A 25782-nucleotide genomic window follows, 5' to 3' on the forward strand; every position below is an offset into this window, starting at 1 on the left:
AAGAGGGCAGGCAAGCAGCTGCCTTCCTCCTCCGCCTCCTCCTCCTCCTCCTCCTCCTCCTCTCTCTCCTCCTCCTCCTCCCGCCCTCAGCCCCAGGGCTGCCCCCGCTTCTGTGATTCTCAGCTCTCCTCCTGCCTAACCAGCCTTAATCCCTGGATGATGATGATATGATTTTCCGAGTGCAATAAAACACTTTAATTTCTTAGTCTCACCCCACAAGACAGCTTGTGTGTAGCTGCATGTGTATTTCTGTAACAAATACACATCTAAACTGTGCATAAAGCAATGCATAAGTACTATTTTAAAGGCTAATTTCTATAAATTATCAGGACGCTCTGTTTTTGTAAGTTCCTGTTTTAGGCTTAATCACAATCAGTATTTGTTCCAGTGGAAGTGGCCAAGAGATTAAGTGGAGGAAGGGAAAACTTGTTTTCTCTTTACCCAGGAAGCACTGAATTGCTCCCCTTTGTAATCCGTGGTTACATTAATCCTTGGCAAGTGATGAATGCTTAGAGCAGCTCAGAATACAATTTAGATTAGCCAGTGGGGACGCTTCCAGACGTCATCCAATTTGCAACTGGGAAAAGTTGTAAAATTATTTTCTATATTCTCCAGCTTTTTACATTTTGGATTACAAGGTTTTTAGGATCAAGTTTTCCTACTCTAATTCACCCAAATCCATCAGTATCTCATGGAAAAGGACACAACTTCAGCCCAGGGAATAGTCAAGATGATACTTTCATAGAATCATAGAATCAACATATTTCGTACAAACTTACCCTGACCCTGCACATCACTCCCTGCTGGTGAGTTTCTGCACGGCTACGTGGAAGCCAAGACTGATCATTCTGGAACTGAGGACCTGCCCATCTGAGACCAGTTATCTGGCTGAAGGGAGGAAAGCTTTTCTGGGAGCCTGGACATGCTCTGAGTTCTTACCACTCACTCCCAAAAGAGTCCAAAGTAGATACAACTTGTGAAAGAAATGGCAGTGCTCCAGATATCAAAACTTTCTTAAATAGATTAGGTTGAGCTGAAAATATTCAGAAACAGCCGAAAAGACTGGTTAATGTCCTAATTACTTCACTAAGGCTTTTCAGAGATTAGAGAAGAATTACACCATCTGGGTATTCTGCACCAGTCCCAGCCACTGCCTTCGGCATACGTCTGGATGTCTTTGTTCAAACGATAAGCACGTCCAGTTTTGTGATCTTTTTTTCTGTCATTTCCCAACTGCTCATAAGCCATCACAAATTCTGAACAGCAAGGACTTTTCACACCAACTTCTCACTTGACATATACAAACCAGATGGAATTCCACCTACGGAACTTATAAAGAATGAGCATATTGATGTATTATTAGCATTTATACAGCACCACAGGTGTAGGACTGGCACATAATAGACAGAAAAGTGACAAGGGCTTTTGGAGATTACTATCTAAATTAGACCTCACATAATGATAACATCAGTGCAGGAAGAAGGTAAGAATAGCAACAGTGAGAAAGTAAAAAAATGTATTTATTTCTATCCTACATCTTTTTAAAGTGATAAGGGCATCAGCAATGCTGAGGTTGAACAACAGCAGCAACCAAGTGGCTTCTTCCACTTAAAATACAGTCCTAATACTACTAGTTATTAGTTGTGGCATGTTCTTACATTCCATGGATTGGCCACCAGTGGAATATAATATGTTCAATTTAAATTCAAGTTTAACATACAGTATAAATCTATGCCTTCAATCACATGCCCTCCACAACAGGACAGGGGCAGGAAATAAGATGAAAAAGCTCATGGATTGAGATAAAGACAAAGGACATCATTTGCCAGTTACCATCATAGGCAAAACAGACTCGACTTGGGGAAAAATAATTTAATTTATTGCAAATTAACATACACTTGGGTAGTGAGAAACAAAGACAAAAATTAAAACAACATCTTCTCCCACACCGCACCCAGTTTTTCCAGCTTAACTTTACTTCTCCACTCCTGACTCCTCTATGCCATAGAGCTGCCATAGATGACACAGGATCTACGGGAGGCCTCCTGGGACCAGGCCAGATACCCGAGGATATCTAAAGTGTGCTAGGCACCTAACTTCAAGCACTTGAATTATTCTGTACAGGGAGTGTTCAGTTCCTAACAGAAAAATACCCAGTGCCATTTGGGAGCTGTAGAGTGTCTGAGACCTCTAGACAGAGCAGACCAGTGCAGGGCAGCATTTATATCAGGCCTGCCCTGTTCAGGTGCAGCGGCTACAGGTCAGATGTTACTTCTCACAACACCTAAAGTGACACTGCAGAGCCTGTTTTCAGACAACCGAATCCTGCTCTGTGCAGCCAGGTGGGAGCTAACTGTCCATAGATGGAGCCAGTGGAGTTCCAGGCACTACAACTGGAATTAAAATAAATATTTAGTGCAATTTCAGATGCCTTAGTGTACTCCACCTGGGTATGCATTTTTCCCAGGTCCAGTATTCTGCTGATTTCGTGTAGATTCACAGGATATTAAGCTTTCAGACAGCCAAAGTGGCACTAGGTCAGTATGTTAAACACCTGAATTGCTCCCCAGTGTTTACACCCCACATTTATTTGTCTGCCCCAGCCCTGACACCAAGGAGGAGGCCAAGGGGAGGTGGGGTGGGCTGGGGGCGATGAGGGGCTGTGATGTGACCGCAGCCCCAGGCGAGGGGCTGTCCCCACGCAGAGAGGAGCAACAGCAGGCTGGCTGTGTCGGCCATTTTCCTCATAGGCCTGACTTACCATCTGTCCTTCTGCATTGGAGTAAATCTGAAGAGCAACAGCCCTTTTTCCCTGGGCAGCCGAGGGCCGGGCCTTCCATCAGCCCCTGGCACCCCCCTGCCCCGGTCCTACAGCGGCTCTGTCACAGCAGGCAGAAAGTGGGCAGGGGCCACGTCACAGGGGGGTCGGTGACACGGCCGGCCCAGGGAGGGTATAAAAAGGGCTGCGGGGTGAGCCAGCCTGGGCCGGAGGCGAGCCGGTGGATGAGCAAAGGCTGAGGTGAGAGGACAGGGGAGAGGGCAGGGAAGGGGACGGCTGGGCCCCAGGGAGGGAGGCAGGGCTTGCCTGTGGTGCAACCGTTAGTGGCTGCTCTTCCTTTGCCTTCTGGGCCAGAGGCCCCGAAGAGGACGCGACCGGACCGTGGCACGCTCCTGTCCTCAGCCACTCGGCTGGAGAGATTCGCAACTTTCTACAAGGACATCGACATAAAGATAAGGAATCAAAATAACACCTGGCTGGTGCCATTTTTGAGCTATGTGCTTCTGGCACCAGCCCCAGCAATGTAGCGGCCATGTCACAGCGGGCAGCAGGCTGGTGGTGGGGTTGGTGACATGGCCACCCCAGCATGGGTGTCTCTGGGCTGCCGGGGAGACGTGGGACTGACAGCCTTGGCCTGAGGCTGGGAGAGCCCTGGGCAGGGGCTGCCCATGGTGACCGGGGGTGGCTGCTCCCCTTGTCTGTACATATTGTCCTATTTTTCACAGCCTCAGGCCCAGACGGACACAACTAGACCCTGGCGCACTCCCGTCCCCTCTCTCCTCAGCCACTCAGCCAGAGGTTTCTGCAGCTTTCTGCAACGCCCTTGACCTGAGGACAAGGAAGCAGACACAGCCCCAGTCTGCACCGTGCCACGGCCTCACAGGCAGCTGGGAGCTCCTCACAGCCGTGGACAAGGGGAGCTCCGCGACACCCGCCTTCCTGTCCGAAACTGACCTCGAAATAAAGTTTCTGGTTTATGAACCCACTGGCTGGCTCTCCGGGTTTGTGGGGGGGTTTGGGGAAACCTTTCGGGCCTTTCCTTATGATCCTTATTTCCTTAATATATTTATATATATGTGTATATATAATACATAATGTGCAATATAGACACATACATAAATACACAGGTATTTATACATGTAAAGTGTGACTATGTATAAATAAATACATATTTACACACATTTGTACACTCACATATATATATACAGGAATGTCTCTACGTACATCTGCATATTGTTCCATAGGAGCACTTCCTGATCTAAAGGAAGCGGGGAGCCAATGAGAGGGTGCTCTGGGATCACGTGGCTATGACGGTTTCAAAACACACCGACGGGTCAACCACAGAGCCGTATGGAAACACGCGGGGCGCGAGCCAGGAGTCACGTCCTTAAGTCAGTCCGAGGAGGAAGGATGTCGCGGGCATTCGGTGTCCTATGGGCTCCACGCAGACCTCGCTACAAGGCCATTCGCTGTTGAGCGCACAACTGGGAAGTTTTGCGCTCCATCTCTGCTAATTTTCGTCTGAGGCCATCAAAGGAAAACTTTTCACTGTCTTACCTGTTCTGTCTCAGAAAACATCCGTTATCCATGGAATCCCTTATAGATTCACATACAGATGCATATGGCTGCTATTCTGAATTTCTTGATTGAAATACTATCACACGTGGCATCAAATCCAGGGCAGGCTTTTACTGAAGATTTTTTCCAAACTTTCATTACATAGATTTAAAAAACCCCCTCAAATTCTCAGAAAATTATAAATCTAAGTCTATGTCAATAATACAATGCCGGTATCTTATTAATATCTCAGTAACTTCTCAAAATCCCAGTAGAATCTAAGTTTCACCAAAATATATAAGCCCATTTTTGTGATTCAGATGTCTCTGGGCAGACTGTGTTGTGAGAGGCGGCATAGCAGGCTTTTAATTCCCATGTAAGGGACTATGTCAGGGAATCTCATTTGCTGCCTTTCGGGGATTCTTTTTGTTCTCATTTGAATCAATGAGATGATTGCTAATTACATAATACGATGCAACTAAGGTACCCAATTAGAATACTGTCTAGATGAGACTCTGAGCCTTAAACTCACTGGCAATTTAACACCTATGCTGTTGTTTCCTCTCCTCTTGCTCTGATTTTTTGAGCTAGATCTGTCCCAGAAATGTCAATGGATATAAAGGAAGTGCATAAAACTCATGTTCTGCAAAGTCGAGTGTGACATTCTCATGTTAATCAGAAAGTGATGAGAAAGATACTGGTTTACAACAGGAAGAGTATTATAAAAAGATCTGTCATGATAAATGTTAGTCCTGGTGCAAAATGTATCGCTTGGAGGGGTTGAAGTAACACACCAGGCCAGGCGCAGTGCAGGGCTCACTGGGTTAGACTGGACTAGGCTAAATGGAAAGCTGCCTTTTCCCAGTCTGTCACCCAAGGGTACAAAGAACGCAGAGGAGAGAGTTCTGCATTCAGTTTGAAGCAAAGTCCTTCCTCAGAGTTGAAGCCTGATTCAAATCCCTACAGTTCAAGGTTAAGACACCTCTCATGAGGAATTATTTTCTGACCTATGATGCAAAACCACTAAAATAATAGTTTGACTCAACTTGGTTACTTTTTTATAACTGTGAAATCAAGTCACTTAATCACACTAGGAATGCCAGATTGTTCTGTTTCAATCCCAGCACGATCTGTGAAGCTGATGACTCGTATTTCTGTGGTACCAAGCTGGGGTTTCGCAGTCCTCGTATGACTTGTGAACCTGTCTTCCCTTATTGCTGATCAGTATTTTCATATCCTACTCGTACTATATACCTCGACAGATGTGCAGGGCTTCTTCACAGGGCACTGAGTGTCGTTCAAATGATAAACTCTAAAGACTGTTTTCTGTGCATTTCTGTGGACCACATCTTTTATGACCTAGAGTACTACATTTGGTGGGTTGTGCTAGAGACCCTGACTATATTGCATTATGTGTCTGTTAAAAGTATTGGTAAACCAGCAAAGAATGGGCCAAGCAGGCATTAGAGGTGAGAGTCGCCTCATTTCATTTAGTTACGTACAATGCCAATTTCTCACCTTCTGAAGTAGGCTTCCTATTTCAGAAATCCTATTTCAGAAAACAGGTGCTTTTTAGGCACAAATCATTTGACCTGCTTCAGACATTGATTTAGGATGAAACAAGTTATACCTTAGAAGTGTTTTTTCTTTTCCTCTAGCGTGATTCTTGGACATAACGTGGATATAAGCATGGAAGTGTGAAGTTCAGTGAAAGGAATCCCATTCTAGCAGACTATGAGCGATATAAGGGGTCCTATGTTGCATATGCTTAAGTCATCTTAACTTATTCTATCCATGTTTCTCTTATAGCTCAGATTAACACTTTGTTTTATGCTGAACTAGAGCTGATCTTCATGAATGCTGTTGACCAATGCAAAACGCTTAACTCCATTAAAAGAAGCGGCTGCTCAGAATTTGCCATGATCTCTCTGCATATGCAGTCTTCAAAAAGCGATGCAGATGATAGATAAAAAATGTTGTGCTGCTGTATAAGATTTCTACGATAGTCATGAACAAGGTTAGAAACAATGAGCTCTATTCACAGTTGCAGTGGGTTAACCTTGGCTAAGGGCCACAGTCCCACCCCGCCGCTCGCTCACTCCCCCTCCTCAAGGGGACGGGGGAGAACAGAGGATGAAAACGCTCATGGGTCAAGAGAAAGACAGGGGCATGGCCGACCAGCTACTGTCATGGGCAAAACAGACTTGACTTGGGGAAAATTAATTTAATGTATTGCCGGTTAAAATAGATGTGGGTAGTAGGAAACAAGGACAAAAATTAAGACGACAGCTTCCCCACCCTTTGTTCCCAGGCTGAGCTTCGCTCTTTCACTCCTGACTCCGCCAACACCCCCAGCCCAGTCGGCACACAGGGATGGGGAGTGGGGGTCATGGTCAGGCCCTAACCGCCCCTCTCTGCTGCTCCCTCCTCCTCGCACTGCTCCCCTGCTCCTGCCTGGGCTCTCCACAGGCTGCAGTTCACTCAGGCAATATCCAGCTGCTCCGTGTGGGGTCCTCCACAGGCTGCAGTGCGGGTACCTGCTCCACCATGGCCTCGTCCCCAGGCTGCCGGGCAACGCCGGCTGCAGCGCCTGGAGACCTGCTCCTCCCCCTCCCCCTCCTCTCACCTTGGTGCCCACACCCCTGTTTCTCACTTTTTCTTGTTTCTTCTTTCTCTTCCCTCCTCTGCTCTTTCAGCGTATTTCTCCTTTCCTAACCATGTTTTCACAGCAGCACCACCAACTGGCTGATGAGCCCAGCTGGGGCTGTGGAGGGTCTGTCCTGGAGCCAGCTGGGACCGGCTGTGTCTGGCACCGGGCAGCCCTGGCCTCTCAGGCCTCTTCAGGGCAAAACCATGCCAGCCACAAGTTTCCCTCTCATCTCCTCTCTGATTAACATTGCTGCTTTGCTGTGTGGTCTTCTATATCCTTCTTGACCCTGGAGGCCCAAGAAAGAGGAGAGAAAGTATCCAGAAGAAAGCTGTGCTAGAACTTGTGCCTCTGCTTGGACCAGTTAAAAAAGCTACAAAGCTGTAGGAGTGGCAAGAGGAAAGGGATGTGCTGTGAGGAGGGAAAAGTGAATTGCTGTGGCATCAGGTAAGGCCATAAAGGGATCTTGAGCGTGGGCTGACTGAGGAATCACTTTATTGTCACGTTGTGGCCTGAAGAAAAGAGCTGGAGATGTCATCCTCCTGTGGCCAGGCGGAACTGCAATGCAGGAGGCAAAAGCAGCTTGCAGGGTGTGTTTAGGAGGGCGAGAATCTGTATCATAAAGTGGCTAAGCAGGGATTAAAAGGAGCAGGCAGAAATCCCACCGCCTGTCTTGCAGACCTATTCTTAATTTTGTGCTTTTGGATCCTGTCTTACACTGATGACGACGACTACCATTTTTTTAAAGTTTGGAGGTGGTAATACTGAGTGGGTGGAAAAGAACAGAGATCTTGGGTGCCCTGGACTGATCCATGCATCGATGGAGACGTTTGAGCAGTTTCTTTGTGTTTCCTTGGCTGTCTGGTGGCGCGGACATACCAGAGCAAGAGTGGGAGTTTGATATAAACGGCAGGGAAGTTTGTTATGCAGAAGAGCCCTAGAGTTACAACATTTCCCTCAGAAAGTTAAGTCCTCTGTAAAAAAATCCTCATTCTGACTAGGTTGAGGTGCTGTAGTTATTGGCTAATCTGGGCTGATCTTTTATCTCCTAAACTCCTTCAGGTCTTGTGAACGAGTGAAATATTCACTAGGAAAGAAAGTGACAGTCTTCATAAACCAGTCCTGCAAACTTATCCTGTCACATCCAAGTCCACCGTCTTCAGCTGGCATAGAAAAGTCATGAACTTCACATATGTATTGCTTGAATTTATTACCAAACCACTGCGCCGTCAACCGTTTTCAAGCAAGTTTTGTTGTAGTCCTAATGCAGTGTTGAATAAAGCCACATTGTGAAACCTCCTGTTTTCATAAATTGGAAAATTTGGGTTCTTTCCTGCCCTAAATTCTTGAAACATTTATTCTTCTTTCCCAGCTGAATAAGGGAATATTTGCTGCTTCTTGCATGGACCTGTTGGAGCGGGTCCAGAGGACGACCACAAAAATGATCAGAGGGATGGAACACCTATCCTATTGGGGAGAGAGTTGGCGTTGTTCAGCCTGGAGAAGAGAAGGCTCTGGGGAGACCTTTTTGCAGCCTTTCAGTACTTAAAGGGGGCTTATAAGAAAGATGGGGACAAAGTTTTTAGTAAGGCCTGTTGCAATAGGACAAGGGGTGATGGTTTTAAACTAAAAGAGGGTAGATTCACACTAGATATAAGGAAGACATTTTTTACGATGAGTGTGGTGAAACACTGGCACAGGTTGCCCAGAGAGGTGGTAGATGCCCCATCCCTGGAAACATTCAAGGTCAGGTTGGACGGGGCTCTGAGCAACCTGATCGAGTTGAAGATGCGCCTGCCCGTGGCATGGGGGTTGGACTAGATGAGCTTTAAGGGTCCCTTCCAACCCAAACCATTCTGTTCCATTCTATGAATCAGCTTGGAATGCTGTGGAGGCCAGTGTAAGGAGTGACATTACTACACGAGAATTTTTGTTGTCCCTCTTGGATGATATCTATTTTATACACAGATATTTGAAATTGCTTGCTGATACATTGCAAAAATATCCCTGAACTATCTCATCTACATACTTCCTGGAAAGATGAGAAAAACAGCACATAAAGGCTAAATAAATACCATTCACCTAGGCAAAAAAGAAGTTTTGGCTTGATAACAGTTTATAGATGCTGCTGGCTTCCCTTTTGGAAGGGGGAACAGGGTGCAGCAATCCAGATGCTTCTTAAAGAATGTGGGGAGAGAGCAGCTAGAACTAAGTTTTCCAAAAGAAGGGAGGGGGAATAAAGCTACCTCCTCCTATACCAGCTTCCATTTTCCTCAGTACCTGGGCTGGAAGTGGGGGTTCTCTTCAGCATTGTTTTGCTGCTCCTTTCTTGTCCCCCTCTTTTTGTTTCTGTGTCTCCTTTACTTTCTCCCCTTTGCTGGTACTATCAGTTCCAAGATATGCAGCATAAGGAATGCAGTATCTATCCTGCATGTTCACTGTTTCCTGAGTCTTGGGACATGGCCTAAATAATCCACTATACACATTACTAAAACACAAAGCCAAAGTTGTAGTATCATGTCTTACAAATGCTCCTCAGAATAACTGGAGCCAGAGAAAAATGAGCCTGACATGGTGAGATCTGAAGTACAGCATGCCCGGAATGCAAAGTCACATCTGTGAGGAGGTGGAAGAAGCTGCTCCAAAGCAAACCTCATCTCACTCTTAGCTGTTACTGAGCATCTCACTTAGCAGCCAAGGAGAGAGCTCAGAGCTGTTTAAGATGATCAGTATCCCATAAGACTCACGTGTCTGAGTCACTTCCTGACCAAATCAAAACCATATCTATCAGCCACCCTGTTCTTTTACATGGGGCTTTTCCTGCTAGAACTAAGGTATTATCAATGCGAGATACTGCTAAGACTGCTTCTCTAGTAATAGTCGAGTATTTTATTCAATGCTGAAAATACCAACCTTAGCCCAAGTTTAATCGAAGTTAAGACTTGAGGCTGATGGGAGGTAAAACCAGTCCTAAAATTAGGACCTAATCAGGTAGTCACAAAAATTACGCAAGACAAGCAATGTGAAAAGATTACTAGGAAAAGAGATTTCTTTTCTCAGACCAGGTGACAAAACTGAAAGAAGGTCCAAAACACAGACAAACTCCTGAACACGCAGTACTTCTTCAAATTAATATCACTTTTAAAACTAGCAAGAAAACTATCAGCTACTGCATAGGCCTCATATTGAGCTCAGGAGTGGTGAGAACTGCACATGTTGAGAGTGAAAACAAGAGTGAGGTTCAGCTGAAGTTAGCAGAACTTGAAGATAGCTACATATATTCTAGTTAGTTAAAAAAAATAAAATAAATATCCCTGGAAAACTAGAAAAGCTCCAAAAATGGCAAAGATACACATGCCAAATGCAAAACTAGCATGCATTTGTTTTTTGAATGCATAATTATGCTATGCAGCCAATTAGCAAAACCAGCAACAGTACATAAAAATACATAATACACAGAACAAATGCCAGGGCTCGTAAATTGTAGGTTGTAGCTGCTCAGCAACTGGGCCCCAAAGGTTAATATCTGCAGCAAGAAAGATATGCTACTGTTGTGCTGCTTGACCTATTGTTTGACTAAAGGTTGAACTTGTGGCTTGACAGATCAAAGGGCCCTGGTTTGTTGGAAAGGCAGCTCTTTGCAGGAAAAATGGCAACCGGGGAATGTTCAACTGCAATTTCAAATCAGTAGTTTCCTTCTGACTCTGCCTCTCAGTTCCCCAGAACTCTTGCAGAGCCTCTGCAGTCTATCTGACTGCCAGATTAAAAGAGTAGTAGATTTTAATGCTTTAAGTCAGAGTCTCTGTTATCTTGAACTTCAGGAGTCCATTATCAGATTCCAGCTAAAATAAAGTTTACATTGCTGTCAGCTGACAAGTTCAGCTTGCAGACTTTGACCCTTTCTTCTACAAGAGGAATGCACCCAGTGAGGCAGAGAGAGTAAAGGACTGTGCATTGAACATAAACCAAATTATATCTTCCAGCATGTACAAGAAGTTTCTCAAGAAGACAGAGCCAGCCTCTTCACTGGTGCATGGCAGGAGGATGAGAAACAACAGTCATAAACTGAAACAAGAGGTTCTGTCTGGATATAAGGAAAAGCTTTTCCATCATGAGGGCAGTGAAGTGCTGGAATATGTTGCACAGAGAGGCTATGCAGTCTCCATCCTTGGAGATTTTCAAGACTGGACTTGATAAAACTCTGTGCAACCTGGTCTGACCTTGGAGCTCACCCTGCTTTGAGCAGGAGTTTGGACTAGAGACCTCCTGAGTTCTCTTCCAACTCTGTGATCCTGTGATTGTGTGATATTCTTCCATTCATTACAGTCCCCTGCCCTGGGGAGCTGCTGTCCATCAAGTGAAAGAATACAATTTACTCTGACTCCAGCTGTGAGAGTTGGCTGCTCTGCTCCACCACAGTATTGTCTGTAGTCCAGCAGCACATTTCAAACTGCTCATACAAGGCAGAGATGAGCACAGGCCCCATCTCAAAGATCTTGAATACCAGTGATTGCTCTGCCTCAGCTAAACCAACATTTGAAGTAAGATCTGTGTCAACAGCATCTTAATTTAGAAATTATGCTGCCAGGTCAACAGACTTTCCAGCCAAAGTAACATTGACATTGCTGGTTTCATGATAGCAAGGATTCATTTTAATACAAGTATAGTTTCTACCTTTTCCATACATAGGTATGCTTTCATTTCATTTGATTTAGACTCTTAGTGCATGGGATGGTCATTGTATGGAGCTCTTTAGAAAATGTTGACAGCATCCAATTTGTGATCATAGGATAGGAAGTACTTTTTTCAAAAAATACCATTCATTTTTCATTTCACCTCCAGATTCTTTAATGTAATTGTTCAAATTGGAAAGGATGCTCTCAACAACGCCACTGTGCCAGCTAGGGTCCTCCCTCTGCTTACTAAATACTTCTAAAGCTCTTGTCTTGTAATTAAGTCATCTGCTGCTGTATATAAATCAATGACTCAGTGAGTTTGTCTGCAGTAACTGTAAAAGCCAAATGAGTGTTTGTAAGGAGCTGTCTGGAATAAGGATCTTAGTTCTTCCAAGTATTAATTACAGCATATTTAGAAAATAAAAGAACTGAAAATTGATTCTAGTAAACAACTCTGCTAAGGCCATCTCTAGCTGAAAACATCTGTAGTTACATGAACAACTGGCTCATGTTAGATGATCAATAAAGTGTAAATTCGACACACTTAGTTGATTTGGGGTTTTGTTCATGTTAACAACAGAATTATTTTTTTTTTACTTAATTCAACAGTCTTTGTTGGCCAGTTCCTATGGAATAATATCAAAGCTTGAGAGCCAAAACACCTAATCTGGTCAACAGCACTTGGCAGTGTTAAGTGAATTTCAACTCGCTGTAGAAGTCTAGGAAAAAAAAGACTTCTTTATGTTGTTTGAAGTTCTACTTCGCTGAAGGAGAATTAGCACACAAACCTTATCTTGACTTCTTGTATAGGAAAGGATTTCACACTCAGGGCTTAAGTTAGCTAATAGCTATGCCCCTGAGATACCCTGGCAGATCTAACAAAAACCACAGATGCTTAAAAAGTAGTTATCCCTGTATCTGGCTTCTCATTGTCTGCCTTTCCTTAGCAGGCTGCTTCATAGCATACACCTCCTTGCTCATGCGGCTGGTTCAGACAGTTTTTTGAGCTCTGAGAATCAATGGACTGGAAATGTTTCTCAGTGCAGCTACAAAGTTTGCAAGGACATATTAACAGACTATGCTTTTAATGCATATTACTTATTTATTTAACCATTGTTCCCCACTTGTCTGGTAGGAACTAGATGTCTTCATTTGCTGGCACATGTCAGTTGGCCTGATTTTGTTCATAAACGTGAAATGTGACCCTTGCTTCACTGTGTCATCCTAGTAAATGAGTCATGTGAAATGACATTTCTCAGTGCATATACAACTATTTTTTCATTTTTTGCTTTATGTTTAGAACTCATAATCCTAGTGACACATACAGGAAATGGACAGCTGCATATGCATATATTTTGACATATGGCTTGGACAGCTGACTACAAATCATGTAGCTTCAGTAATTAGCTACGTAGGCTTTGCCCTTTGCTGTCCAGTAATGACACCAGCCACTTCTGCCTGGAATAGTGTCTGAGGAACTGAAGGCTGCAGTGGCTATATCTAGACTCCACAGAAGACTGACAAGAAGAAATGATTTAGGGAGAAGAATGTTCTTATCAGAATTTTCATAGAAGTTCTTGAAGTCTAAAAAGCACCTTTATTTTGAATTTAAAAACTGATCAAGAACTTCAGAATGGGCCATAATGTGTCTAAATGCTAGATGCTGCCACGTCTAACTTAGGGCTTGCAGAACTAGACACCTGTGCTTCCTTCCTCACAGAAACAAAGGAGTCTGAGGGTATACTGAGGTACAAGTGCAGAGAGCTTACCATGGAATACCTATCATGCTGTCGTTACTGCCACCTGCTGTCTGTCTTTCCCTCTCTCAACAAGTCCCAGATAAAGACACAAAGATGTCTTAGCAGCTCTTGAAGAAGCTGTTGAACAGGCACAAGTTGCAGCACAGTATATTGAGGAAAAACAGAATGAGTGCTTGTTTGTCATTACAATTTTGTAAATTGTGCTGGTTTTCTGTAGTGGGGCCAGTAACATCCAAGATGATGCTGGATTAGCTAAGGATAAGAATCACAGTGGCTGTCTCAAGAGAAGTCAGCACCAATTATTAGGCTTCTCAGAATGGAGATCAGAAAAGCTTTGTGCTGACAAGTGAGTGGGGAAACACCCCCACCGATAGCATGGAGCATAATGTCTTTGACCTCAAATCCCTTTGATAAATGACTGGGTTAGGGCTTGGGGGAAAAGCTGGACTGAGTCCATCTGAGGATCTTCTTCTCTCAAAAAATTAAGCAAAGCTCCATTTGCTTTTAAAATTCAACTGCTACAGGTTGTGGTTAGCACTGAACAAATATGGGTCACAAAGCAGACCCAAATCTGGGAGAAGGCACTGGACAGTTTGAATCGCACCTTACCAAAACATCACTTAAACCATCGTGTTACAACCAGTCTTATGGGTGCTTCCTCTCTCTGGACCAATTAGCCTTGAATTTTTTGTGTGCAAGGAAACAGAATCAATAGGAGAGAGACAACTTCTGTCCCTTTATCCTATTCCCTGAAGTGGTTAGGGGACAGCCCACAGATATTTTTTTTTAAATGGGTGTTGCTGTAGTTTAAGAGTGTAACTATCTCTGTATTTTGTGAGATGCTGGGCCCTGACATTGTATATGATCTGCCAGCTATTGCCAAAAAGGGCTCTAATTAAACTTAAATGAAACAATGCTATGGTTAGGCCAGAGATCAAAAAATTATGTCTTCTGGGCTGAGAGAAAAAGTTGGTGACAAAGCTTACAGATCATGTAGGGAAAGATCTCAACAATTTCAGAGTTGGTGCTTCAGTTCTGGATACATCCTCTGTCACAATAGAAAAATACTCTTTTTGTATCCAGCTGGTCAATAGAAGCTGTTTATCGCTGCCCCCCTCTGCATGGCGGATTTGTGTTTTCATTCCCTTCATTGCTGCAGACAAAATCCTCTAGGTTAGCCTAACTCATGTTCTAAACTAACCTGACCAATTTTTTCAGAGGTTGATTCTCCACTGGCAAAAGGAGCAGTGGAGCAGCCAGCAGCGATAAAATAGTTAAGAGACAGCAATGTCTCCCATCAGCACAACTAGATTTGGGGGAAGACATGTCTCCATGGTTTTACTCCAATCATTTTCATAAAAATGTGAAAATAACTGAGCAATAACTGTGGGTGTAAGAGCATTTCCCATTATCTGGAAAAATGGATTATTTAATGAGAAATATCAACAGCTAAGTAAAATAATGACTTAATTATAGTAACTTGCCTAAAGGGTTTTAATGTGAAGAGTAAAAATATTTATGAATAAATGAGGTCTTATAGAAAAGAAAAAAAATCTACCATGACACTGAAATCCATCAGATCATGGGACAGTCTTCTAAGACATGGCAGAGGCCTCAGCTGAAATGGCAGTTCAAATTACGCAAAATATTTGCTGTGCAAGAGGTTAGTAATCCTCTAGTGGCAGAGTGTCAGATGAAGGGATCTGATTTTCTGAGTCTTCTGTCTGATCTCGGTTGTCCCAGTGTAGTCTTTTGAGCAGACTGTCATAAGAGTAACCTGCACACCAAAATCAGAAATACAGACGCTACTAAAATGGTAATAATTTGGTATCCTTTCAAACTAAGGACGTGATTAATTTTCTTTGCTTCTAATTGTCTTCATATTAAAAATACCTTGATACGACAAGGCATAGCAGGGGTAGATTTTGGATAAAAGAATGTAAGTAGGTTTTCATCTCAAAAGACATGTTTTGTGAGATGATTATATGTCTGACAAGATGTATTGCCTTGTTTTTACTCTGGTGACTAGAAGGATTCTTGCTCAATTTTATTTGCAAACAGCTGCAAGACTCAGCATGTGAAGAGAAGAATGTCATGGATGAGTATTCTGGGCTGGCTGCCCAAAACTTGTTATGATCATTATACATCCCTCACACAGTATGTGACAGTTTTCCCATCTTCATACGTGATTTTCTGTGTAAAAGTAGAGCTGAAAGGGCTATCTCGGAGTACAATTATGAAACTCCAAGGTAAATAATAAAAAGTCAACAACAAAATTAGAAACTGATAGAAACATGAAATGACTTCTGGTTTCCTAATGCACTATGAGTAGTGCTATAATAATCAAGCTAGCAAAATTCAAAGCTCTGAAAATAAATCCAGTAGTTAGCAATTCTTAAAATATGAAGATGAGAGAAAACATTATACTTTTTCACTTCAGAAGTTATCTAAAGCCTGAGCTGTCCAAATGGAGTACTTTACCTTGTTAACATTGCTAAATGCATTCCACTTGGGTATATTATTTGCAAAGAAAAAGATTTTTTGGATTTTGTGTTCTTTGTAATAATCCTCCTAGTGGATTATTGTAGTTTTTAAATGCTAGTGTTTTTAAATGCTCTGTTTTTAAGGCTTCTGCAAACTGTCATATATAGTCTTCGTTGATGATTATGTTGTTGATATTTATGCTACTTCTTTCAGTGTTTCTGCTGCTGCCTGTACAGTGAAGGCTGCAATGGAAATCTGCCTCTTAACTTCTTTCCAGGCTTCATGTTGATCAGCTTTGTTTTTAATGTCAAACATGGCATCATAGATCCCTGGGAATGATTCTCCTGCATACTTGTTATGGCTGCTTGGAGCAAAGATAACATGTCTGTAGGGAAGTTGGGGGAAAAAAATAACAATATTCTGCATTAGGAAAGTAAAACATATTATTTTCTGAATAAAACTAATCTGTTTTTATATAATCTGTTAAATTCTTCACACTGAAGATGTAAATAAATAAGATTTTTGCAGCAATAGTACCTATAATCTATGAAGCAAGAAAATAACATAAGCTAAATTATTCCATGTGAATTCCAGAACTTAATAGCTAAGAAGACTTGAGATAAAGATGACTGCAGTATTTTCCTTTCCCTCATTTTAGATGAAATGGAAAGATAAAAAAAAGCCAGCTTATTTTCTCACAGATATACAGAATCGCCAACAGATACAGGCATGCTTTGAGGTAGGAAAGCTGATGCTTTAACAAGAGACTGTTCTCAACAGATTTTTAATCAGAAGCTATGAGGGGTACAAGGACTGTAGATCTTAAGTTCTCTTTCTACAGTTACTTTTCAGTGGAACTTTTTAGTGGAAAGATTACTGTTCTGAATTATGCAGATTGGTAGAAGGACCAAAAAGCTAGACTTGGCTTGACTATTCTGCCTTTCAAACAAGATTCACTTCTTGAACTGGATGAGAGAACTACTGAATTAACTTCACTGCTGTTGAAGTACTGCCCTCCACACTGTATTTGCTAGCATGACGGTTTTGCTACAATCGATCAAATTGAAGATACTTCAATTATATCCTATTTCACTTTCAAATAATAGTAACTTCCCAAAGATCCTTTACCACTGAAATTACTTGAACTGAGACAAGGGCCAAACTTTTAGATCGGTTTAGAAGCCCACTGAAATCAACGGAAATTAGTTTACTGACCTGAATAGTTTCCAGCAAGACTTTTCCTCATTCTATATAGTGTATCGATCTCACTGAAGTTTTCCCTAATGTTGTTTTTCCTTTTCAATCTTATTTTTCCTGTTTAATCTACTTTTACCATGTTTAATAAAATCACTACAATTCCACTTAGAGACCTGTAAATCTTAAAGGAATTCTCATAGGGTACTTCAGGCAGAAAGTGCAGAATAAACCTTTCTTACCTATAGAATGGCCTGCCAGGTAATCCAAGAGGATCAATGAAAGCCCTTTCTAGAAACATGAGCTGATCATTTAGTGATCTGACAGCAAGTAGGCTAAAAAGCAAACAGAGGAATATGTTAGCTACAGAGTGTTTGGCCCACTCTCACCCCGTCCCCCAATGTACACAGCTCTGGATTTATGAAGGACAGTAGATCCAAGATGTTGAACTTAAAGTGTAGCCCACAAGACAGCCCATGTCAGCTAACCTGCACAACAGAATTATGTTGATCTGTACTGTGAGACAGTCTGGTTAACAACATGAAGGTTTCTTAAAGCTATTTTTAAAGCCCAAGGAATAGTGTCAAAGACGACAGAGACTTTCAGGTATTTTCTCTCATGTTGCGTCTTATTCCTTTATCTCTTTTTCATTAGGATGCTTAGGCAGACCATTATCTTCTTTTGTACGGCAGTTTTCTAAAGACCTTATTTTCCACAAAGCCAGCCAGCTGCAAATTACTTCAATAAAATCACATTTGTTTTTATGTAAAACCACAACATCTGAGAAACAGGAACCTTGTGATGTTAGAATCATCTTTTGAATCATCCAAGAATTGTTTTTCTGATGGCAGATTGTAAATTCCCTAGAGCAGAGACCATCTGTGTCTGTGTGCTTTGAATAGCTCTGAGCATATTACTGATGCTTAACAAATAAAAGAACTGTGAAGAAGATTATACTGAATATATGTGGGTTTGGTAGTTTACATCCGAAGTAACTTATTGTAGAGCTTCAAAGGCATTCACCAATAAAAAAATGGTAAAATTTATATCACAGTAAGCCTGGAGTAACTCTACTACCATCAATGAAATTGTTTCAAGTTACATTGGTGTAAAGGGAAACCGAAACTGGTTGGTTGAATTAATACTTGGATTTAGGCCATCCATCAATGAAATGATTTTGAAAATATCACATACATGTCATATGTCATAAATGTCATATTTTACATAAGAAATTATTGTTAACTCATTTATCTTGAAAGTTGCTGCCATTAAAAAGATGGCTTTATTCTCACTTAGTCTTCCATAAGGGTAAGCATATGGCTAAATGAGATTCTTCCCAAGAAATGTAACATACACATATGTACATATAAAAGGAAGTTTGGTTTCGTATTCTAGGCATGGCCTACAAAGAATAAATTAAGAATGAAGTCAACTGCAAATTAGGCCTTTTGGCATAGGTGGTGCATAGAATTTTTGAAAGCTCGTCAAAAACCTTGCCACAACTACAATCATGGTACAGGTTTTTTTTTATTTCATTAAGTGGTACTGGTATCTTGAAAACTAAAGTGCTGGCAAATGACGACCACAAGTCAACATTTGTTCTTTAATGATAATCCAGTAACAAAGTCTTAGGATGTGTCTCTGCTTCGAGGGAATTACACACCTGAGCTGGCTGTGCTCATGCTAACCAGCATTCTAGTCACATCCATGTATCATCCTGGCATTGCTTCTCAATTAAAACCCATCAAGAATTGACACTAATTAGTTTGCACAGTTTTTGAAGCTAATATGGCTAGATTCCCAGGCTCTGCAGTGTCTCTGATGTCCACTAATTCAACATTTCTATACTTTGTTTCCTAGAGTAACCAGATCCTTCAAGACAAGAGTCCATAAGGACTCATAATGAAACAAATGACTGACAGTCATTTGTCACCAAGGTTATTCAGGGGATTAAATGCAAGTAAAGAGTATGCCCTCTGAGCCCTGAGGACTACATGGAGTATTTGACTGGAAGGAAAAAAAAAGAGTTAAACTTACTTATTGGTATCTATTTGTTGCAGTCTTTCATGAAAGCTAGCAGCAACTTCTGTAAAATTCTTCACAGCTGAAAAGAGAGCATCTGGAGGGAGCAGGAAGAAAGTATTTAACTTCAAATACTGAAGGAATCATTTAACAAATCAAATTCTTCAAATCAAAGAATCACAATTTATCTCTCATTGTGATCATGATCTGTCAATTCTCACTGAATGAAAATCAGATGACTCCATATTCCTACATTAAAAACTGTAATTCTGTGTGAAAACTTGCCTTGGAGACAACAGAAGTCAGTATTCTTGTGAATATTGTTTATTATTTGCCACTTGAAGAACGTACAGAAATACCAAAAACTGGAGCATGGATTGCCAGAACCGGACTGTTCAGGTAGGTGCGGGATTTTATAAATCCTGGCAACCTGTGTTTTACTGGTATGTCCCTCCACACATACAGAGTTTTGAGAAAGACTGAGGGTATATATGTGTGTGTGCGTGCGTGCACACGTACCTGATATTGGTCATTAGCAGCCAAGTCCTAAGCTGAATACTATATAATGTTGCCAATAAAGTAAAGGCTTCTCAGGCAGGAGGCATATTGTGAATCCCTATAACATGAAATAAAATTTCACGTGCCAGCACAAGATCCCTATTGTGGCAGAGGGATGAACCATTCCTGCCCGACCAAGCCCCGAGGCAAACTTCTCATGGTGCTAGCACTTGCCATCATGTGCCCATAAACTGAAACAAGAGAAGTTCTGACTGGATATAGGGAGAATCTTTTTACCCTGAGGACAGTCAAGCACTGTGGTCCAGAGAAGTTCTGTAGTCTCTGTCCTTGGAGGTTTTCAAGACCAGACTGGGATAAAGCTCTGAGCAACCTGGGCTGACCTGAGCTGACCCTGCCTTGGGCAGGTTGACCTAGTGACCTCCAGAGGTTCCTTCTAACCTGAATTATGCTATGATCCTACGATCAGTGTTCGACAGAGAATTATCCAACACCATAAGCTGCAAAGCAGTGTGATTTCTTTTAGGGACCAAGACAAAGATACCTTGTTGCCAACATCGGTGAACCATATACAGGTCAAAGAACATGTGACTCTAAGTGTTAGCTCTACTTGGCAGCGGCATAGTCTCTACACAGACATACTAGTGACAAAATATTAAAATTTCAAATTATTGGTGGGTGTGGCTCTTGTTTTATTTACTGTTCATACAGCACAAGGTAAATACCAGGTCATGACTAAGACATACATTAAGATAAGTCACTGCTAGCACTAACAGAGGAGGAGTGGGACTGTACATACCAAAGGATACATTGTATGTTGCCAGCTCCTCTTCATGATTCCTTGACAAATTGTAGATGATGTGAGCATAGTTGCTTACAGCTGATGCATAATCTCTACAGTTGAAAGGAAGCACAACGGAGCTGGCCAATTCAAACACCAGCCCTCCCCGTACCTGAGCTACTGTCAGATGATTCTTGAAAGTGGGATCATAAAACCTCTCCACAATTTCATAGGTTTCATAGACACTGTGGTAAACTGGATAGCTGCTATATTTTTCTACATTCTGAAACAAACAAACCCAAACAAAATCAAGATTCAGCTGTGGATACTTCAGCTTTGCTTGAAAAGCTTTGCTGTGGGATTCAAGGCACTGTAAAATTAAGTGTTCAGGTCACACTAATCCTATGTAACCACTACAGACAGTCGAACGAGAAGAACTGCTCAGTGGTGGCTCTCTTAGACATCACCCTATGATGAGACGAACAGTCATTTGGAGATGTCTCTCTCCACTGACCATATACAGAGCCTAAAGAAGGTAGCTAAGAACAGACACATAACTTTTAGTTGGCTAAATTGAAGTGAGATTGCCCTTCCTCTCTTTGCTTGGATCTCAACAGTAATTTCTGTTTGTGTCTTTGGATATGCCTTTTTAGAGGAAAAGACTACATTGAATAGATTTCTCCTTGAGCATTTCTCAGTTAGTGTCATCTCACAGTATGCTCCAGAGTCAAACCCATATTGTCCATAAAACATGAACCATTTTGAATTCAAAGCTTCGTAAGTTGTTACAAATCATTCAAAAGTCATCATAAGCCGCTCATAAGCCTTCACCAACCATAGGTAATTTTGAGCATGTCCATTTACCCTGAGCAAAGGTCTTTTTGTCTGACACCAAGCTGACCATTCCTATTTATTAAATATTTGTGTTGTAGTAGCACATAGAGTTCTAGTAATGAACTGTGACTCTGACACACTAAACTGAACTACTCCAAAAAGCTGGCAATCTAAATGGCTCAATTACAGGTGATATTATTCAGGCAGTTACAGGGGAGAAAAAATTACAAAGACACAGACTTACCCAATTTTTACTGTAACGTGCTCTGCCCGAAGCAATGCCAAGACGTTGAAAAAAGACTTCAAAGTCATTGCCAGAACCCAGTTTATTTATTCTTTTAACAAGAAAGAGGAAAATACCTTGAGTGACAATAGTTAAAGTATAATTTTAGTTTGCTTCCAAGTACTGTGGCAATTATTTATCCTGCAGACACAGTCACTACACAGTCTTTTCCTAGTATGCTCTAGAAAGAGCTCACAGAAAGAGTCAATATACCATGAATTGCCTGTGACCCCTACATTACATGCACCTCATCAATTGCATTCTCGGAGGAACAGAGTTGTCATTCTCATTGTCAGAGAAATCAAACTCTCAAGAGGAGAATTTAACTCGCTATCTTTAATCACTGAGAAGACCCAGTGACCTTCCTCCTACTGAACTTCCACTATCCCAAGCTCTCAACTCAGAAAAACCACAACAGTTCCAGCATGGCTCCATGGAATACAATCAGAATTGAGATTCTGTAGAGAAACCCTGGTAAATTTGAAGGACAGTGTTGTAAAAACCAGCCTGGTGTGCTCCCCAGCCACCCAAAGTCAGAGGCCTTCCAGGAGACTGGAAGAAAGTGCAAGGGAAAGCTGCTGTGTTAGCATCTTGTGTGCCTGCCTCTGGCTTGTGCATAAATCTCTATAAACTACACGAACACTTTACTTTTCATATATAAAGCCTCCTGGTCATGCTACAAAGGCAAGTTCACAAAACTGTTGTACAATGGTGTACCAGCTGCAATCAATAAAACTCTGGAATTTATACCAGCTGAGAATCACAACATTTATTCTAGGCACTCAGTTTTTCAAGTGGATATTTCTTTAAAACCCACACTCTACAAGTTATAATAACTTTTGGTATATCGTTTATTTTCTTTTGTCACTGACCTGGGGACCTCTTTATATTCTCTTGATGGATTTTTTTTATACCAGCTCTCATAAAGAGATTTTCCTTCAAACCCCTTGTCAGGACTTGGTATCTAGAAAAGGTATATTGTAAAAAAAGACAAAGGGTACAATTTTAAATGTTACCAAGCAACAAATCTACAACCTGTCATCATGTAAAGCCTATGGCTTAGGGCAATGAATAAGTCACAGTCTTAAGTCCCTCAACCTTTCTGCATTTCCATTTTAACATTTCAAATACATAGCATTTTCCAGAGGAATAGTTTATTTGCTAAAAATAGGTAATTTTAGATGGAAGAAAACACAGGGAAAGTAAAATATTTCAAGTCAACATTTACATTTTGATAATTCTTTATGAGATTTTCAGCCATTTAATTTAAATATTAAAAAAAAAATCCCTCACAAAACCAAAACACTTTGTCTCATTTTGGCATGAAATTTCAATTTTGTCTTGGTTTAATTCAAAACTGTTTCTACCTTGTTTTAGTTCACAAAAATTATTTTCATGGATGCAGCAGTAACCTTAGAAGGGCAAAGTGTACAGTACTTGGTGTTTATGTCATCATATCTGCTACAGAGGTATACAAATCATGATCATCCTAAAGTTCATTTCTATCACTCTTTTCAGACTACTTTCCAGATTACTGATCAGGTTAAACACTGTGGGTATTTTTTCATCTTTCCTTTTTATTGATGGGCTGCTGAGGTTTTATTATCTTTAATCTATTAAAGATTATTAATATCTATGTTATTATTAATATCTATATTTACCATCTAAGAATTACTCCACAATAGCGATCAAAATAAAACTAATATATTTGCTTTTTTGGTCATGAAGCTAATTGTTCATAGAACAGTGTTAACACTTTTTGCTGCAGATTAACTTTGGACAGGATCACACAGGACCTGCCTCCTGATCAGCATTCTCTTCAGACATCAGCTGCCAACAAGCCGTGGTTACATGCATTCATCAGCCTTTGTTGGTGCTTCCCAGCTCGAGGAAGGGTTACACAACCATGTTTACTGGTATTTAGGTCAACATTTAACGATGGCTCTTGGTGCCCAAACTGAGACTCTGCTGACCTGATTTTCTGACCATTCTGAACACCTGCACTTAGCGCAGGTTACCATGGGAACTGCAGGTGATCAGCTCTTCTGCAGTTCTGGACAGACATACCTTTATCTGGGCACCTAATTTTAAGAGAGTTAAATTTTATTTGTTGTCCTTCAATTGCCAGAAGATTATTATACCGAATTACTACATTTCATTTACTTTTCTACCAGTCTAATGCCAGCTTCCAAGAGAAAACAAATTATCAACCCTGGAAAAGACAGATGACTGAATATATACAGCAGATGAAGACAGATATAGTAGATTCATAGAATATATACAGTAGTTGAATGTACATTATATATATGTATATAAAACGCACACACAGAAGACTAATTAAATGTTCATGCTTTAATACAGATGAACAGAAAAAAAGAAGGAAAAAAAAGCCCTTAGTGCCAGCCTCTAAGACCCACTCTCAAAGCAAGGAACATCTTACATCTAAGATGGTGAGGCTATTTCCTGAGAAAGGTCCCTACCTTTTAATTTTGTGTGCCACACAAATATGTGTGAGAGCATCATGGTCAGAGCCAATGAATATCTTAACAGGATACACCAAAGCAGAGCACATTGACCAAACCTGCCACATCATGCTAAAACCAACACTGTAACAAGCCTGATTTATTTCCCTGCCTACAGGGAGTCGGGAGTCTCCCACTACCATGGGCACCCTATCAGTTGGACTGGGCAGCCAAATTTGTGCTTGTTTCTGTCCTCTGGCTCATGGCATTTTTAATTCTTTTGTTCTTAGAAGGAATTACTTTCACAGGAGGAGTGGAAAAATCCCCTAATCCTGCATAGCTAATAATTTAAGGGTATAACCTTGAAATCCCTTTGCCACTCCTGGGAAAAAGCTCCAGTTACTTAGCTGTGGACTTAAAAGGGTTACTGCAGTTAGCAAAGAAAGAAACATCTGACACCATATTTTATACACAGAGCCCCATCTAGTAAGTGAGCGCTGAACATGCTGGCTAAAAATTTCAAGCGATATTACCTCTTTAGTCAGACTGTACACCAGTCTGTACATCAGTGGTGTGCAATCCACTCGCAAGGTGTAGTTTCCTGAAAAACAGGAAAAACTATTTATCCAAAGAAGCAAGTTCTACTCAGCTGAAACCTCATGCCATTATTTAATAAGAAAGGGACTAGAGCGCTACACTCTCTACTGTAGGGAGCTAATTCTCCCTGTAGAAGAGTTCTCCTCCTGTGATTTTGCCAGCGCATTTGTATCGACTAGGATGAATTACAGCCCAGCTGTTGAAGCAACCCTTAAGAGCTTTTCTTATGTCCCTATGTTTATTAATTACATACGTTATAAGAGGAGAAGCTGACTCTAAAGAGTTGCCATAGAGCTGCTGACAGGGGCACAACACTTCTTGTCCCTTCCCATTACTTCCCAAATAGTGTAGCTACTGTAATGGACTTCTTTCCTAAAGCAACAGGAATATCTGAAGGATACTTTATGACTCTGGGTTGCAGTTTCCCCCCATATCTACTCCCAAACTAATGCAACAGCATTATCACATTGAAGCTTTCATGGATCTCCAAACCAAAATGCCTCCCAGTCATCTGTAGATGCCATCACTATTCCTGTAAAACACGTCAACACTACGTACCTTCGATGGAGGAATCTGCATTGATATAAGCCACTCCTCGTGCTTGCAATACTTTGGCATTTTCCTACGAGAAGAAAAAGAGGAAGAAAATGCTGATGAACTTTTTTTTCCTCAGCACTATTTTCCCATCCACAGAAGTAACAGCTGTTTCAGGGAAAGACATCATATACTGCAAGGAGCTATATATTCTTGGTAGTTCAAAAGGAAACTTAAGAGAGTGTGTGTGTGTGTGTAAGGAAGAGAGAAGGAGGGAGGGAGGGAAGAACCGTTGCTTTCTGGTACAGATTTCTCAAAGATCTGCCAGTGTCAAAACTGCTTTGAACACTATTGGTTTACCTCAGCCCACTCTGTCGACCCCAACAAGCCAAATTCCTCTGCATCCCAGCTTGCAAATATCACTGTTCTCCTTGGCTTCCATCCTGCAATAAAAGACCACAAAAATTGTATTACAGAAATAAAGACTGCTTGTTACATGGTAACTTATGTGAAACAAATGTCATTTTTGGGGGGCTCATCTTTTATCCTGATCTGTGGGGCAAGAGGTGTGTTTAAAGAACTTTAACACCAACTTCTTCACTAATCTAATCTAATAATGGTTTGCTAATTTTGTAGCAATCTCACTTCTACTTCAA

At 41.4% G+C, this 25782-nt stretch overlaps 1 protein-coding gene across 2 annotated transcripts in view; it reads right to left on the reverse strand.

The window, feature by feature from the left end:
• Positions 1-1941: 1941 nt before the first annotated feature.
• LOC140646583 (putative N-acetylated-alpha-linked acidic dipeptidase) overlaps positions 1942-25782 on the reverse strand; it is a 45765-nt gene continuing 21924 nt past the window's right edge. The window contains exons 11-20 of one of the 2 annotated variants that reach the window (XR_012040494.1): positions 25487-25569; positions 25151-25214; positions 24529-24596; positions 22406-22497; positions 21495-21585; positions 20435-20699; positions 19135-19216; positions 17340-17432; positions 15901-16288; positions 1942-15196 (exon numbers count right to left, since the gene is read on the reverse strand). Coding sequence is in view for 1 of the 2 variants with exons in the window: in XM_072850744.1 (XP_072706845.1) it covers positions 16099-16288; positions 17340-17432; positions 19135-19216; positions 20435-20699; positions 21495-21585; positions 22406-22497; positions 24529-24596; positions 25151-25214; positions 25487-25569 (1028 nt within the window). In the remaining variant the exon portion in view is untranslated. Of the gene's footprint in view, positions 16289-17339; positions 17433-19134; positions 19217-20434; positions 20700-21494; positions 21586-22405; positions 22498-24528; positions 24597-25150; positions 25215-25486; positions 25570-25782 lie in introns of both variants that reach the window. The other variant, XM_072850744.1, reaches the window with a different exon arrangement.

This window comes from Ciconia boyciana, chromosome 1 (genome assembly GCF_034638445.1).
Source record: "Ciconia boyciana chromosome 1, ASM3463844v1, whole genome shotgun sequence".
In the NCBI taxonomy this organism is placed as follows: domain Eukaryota; kingdom Metazoa; phylum Chordata; class Aves; order Ciconiiformes; family Ciconiidae; genus Ciconia; species Ciconia boyciana.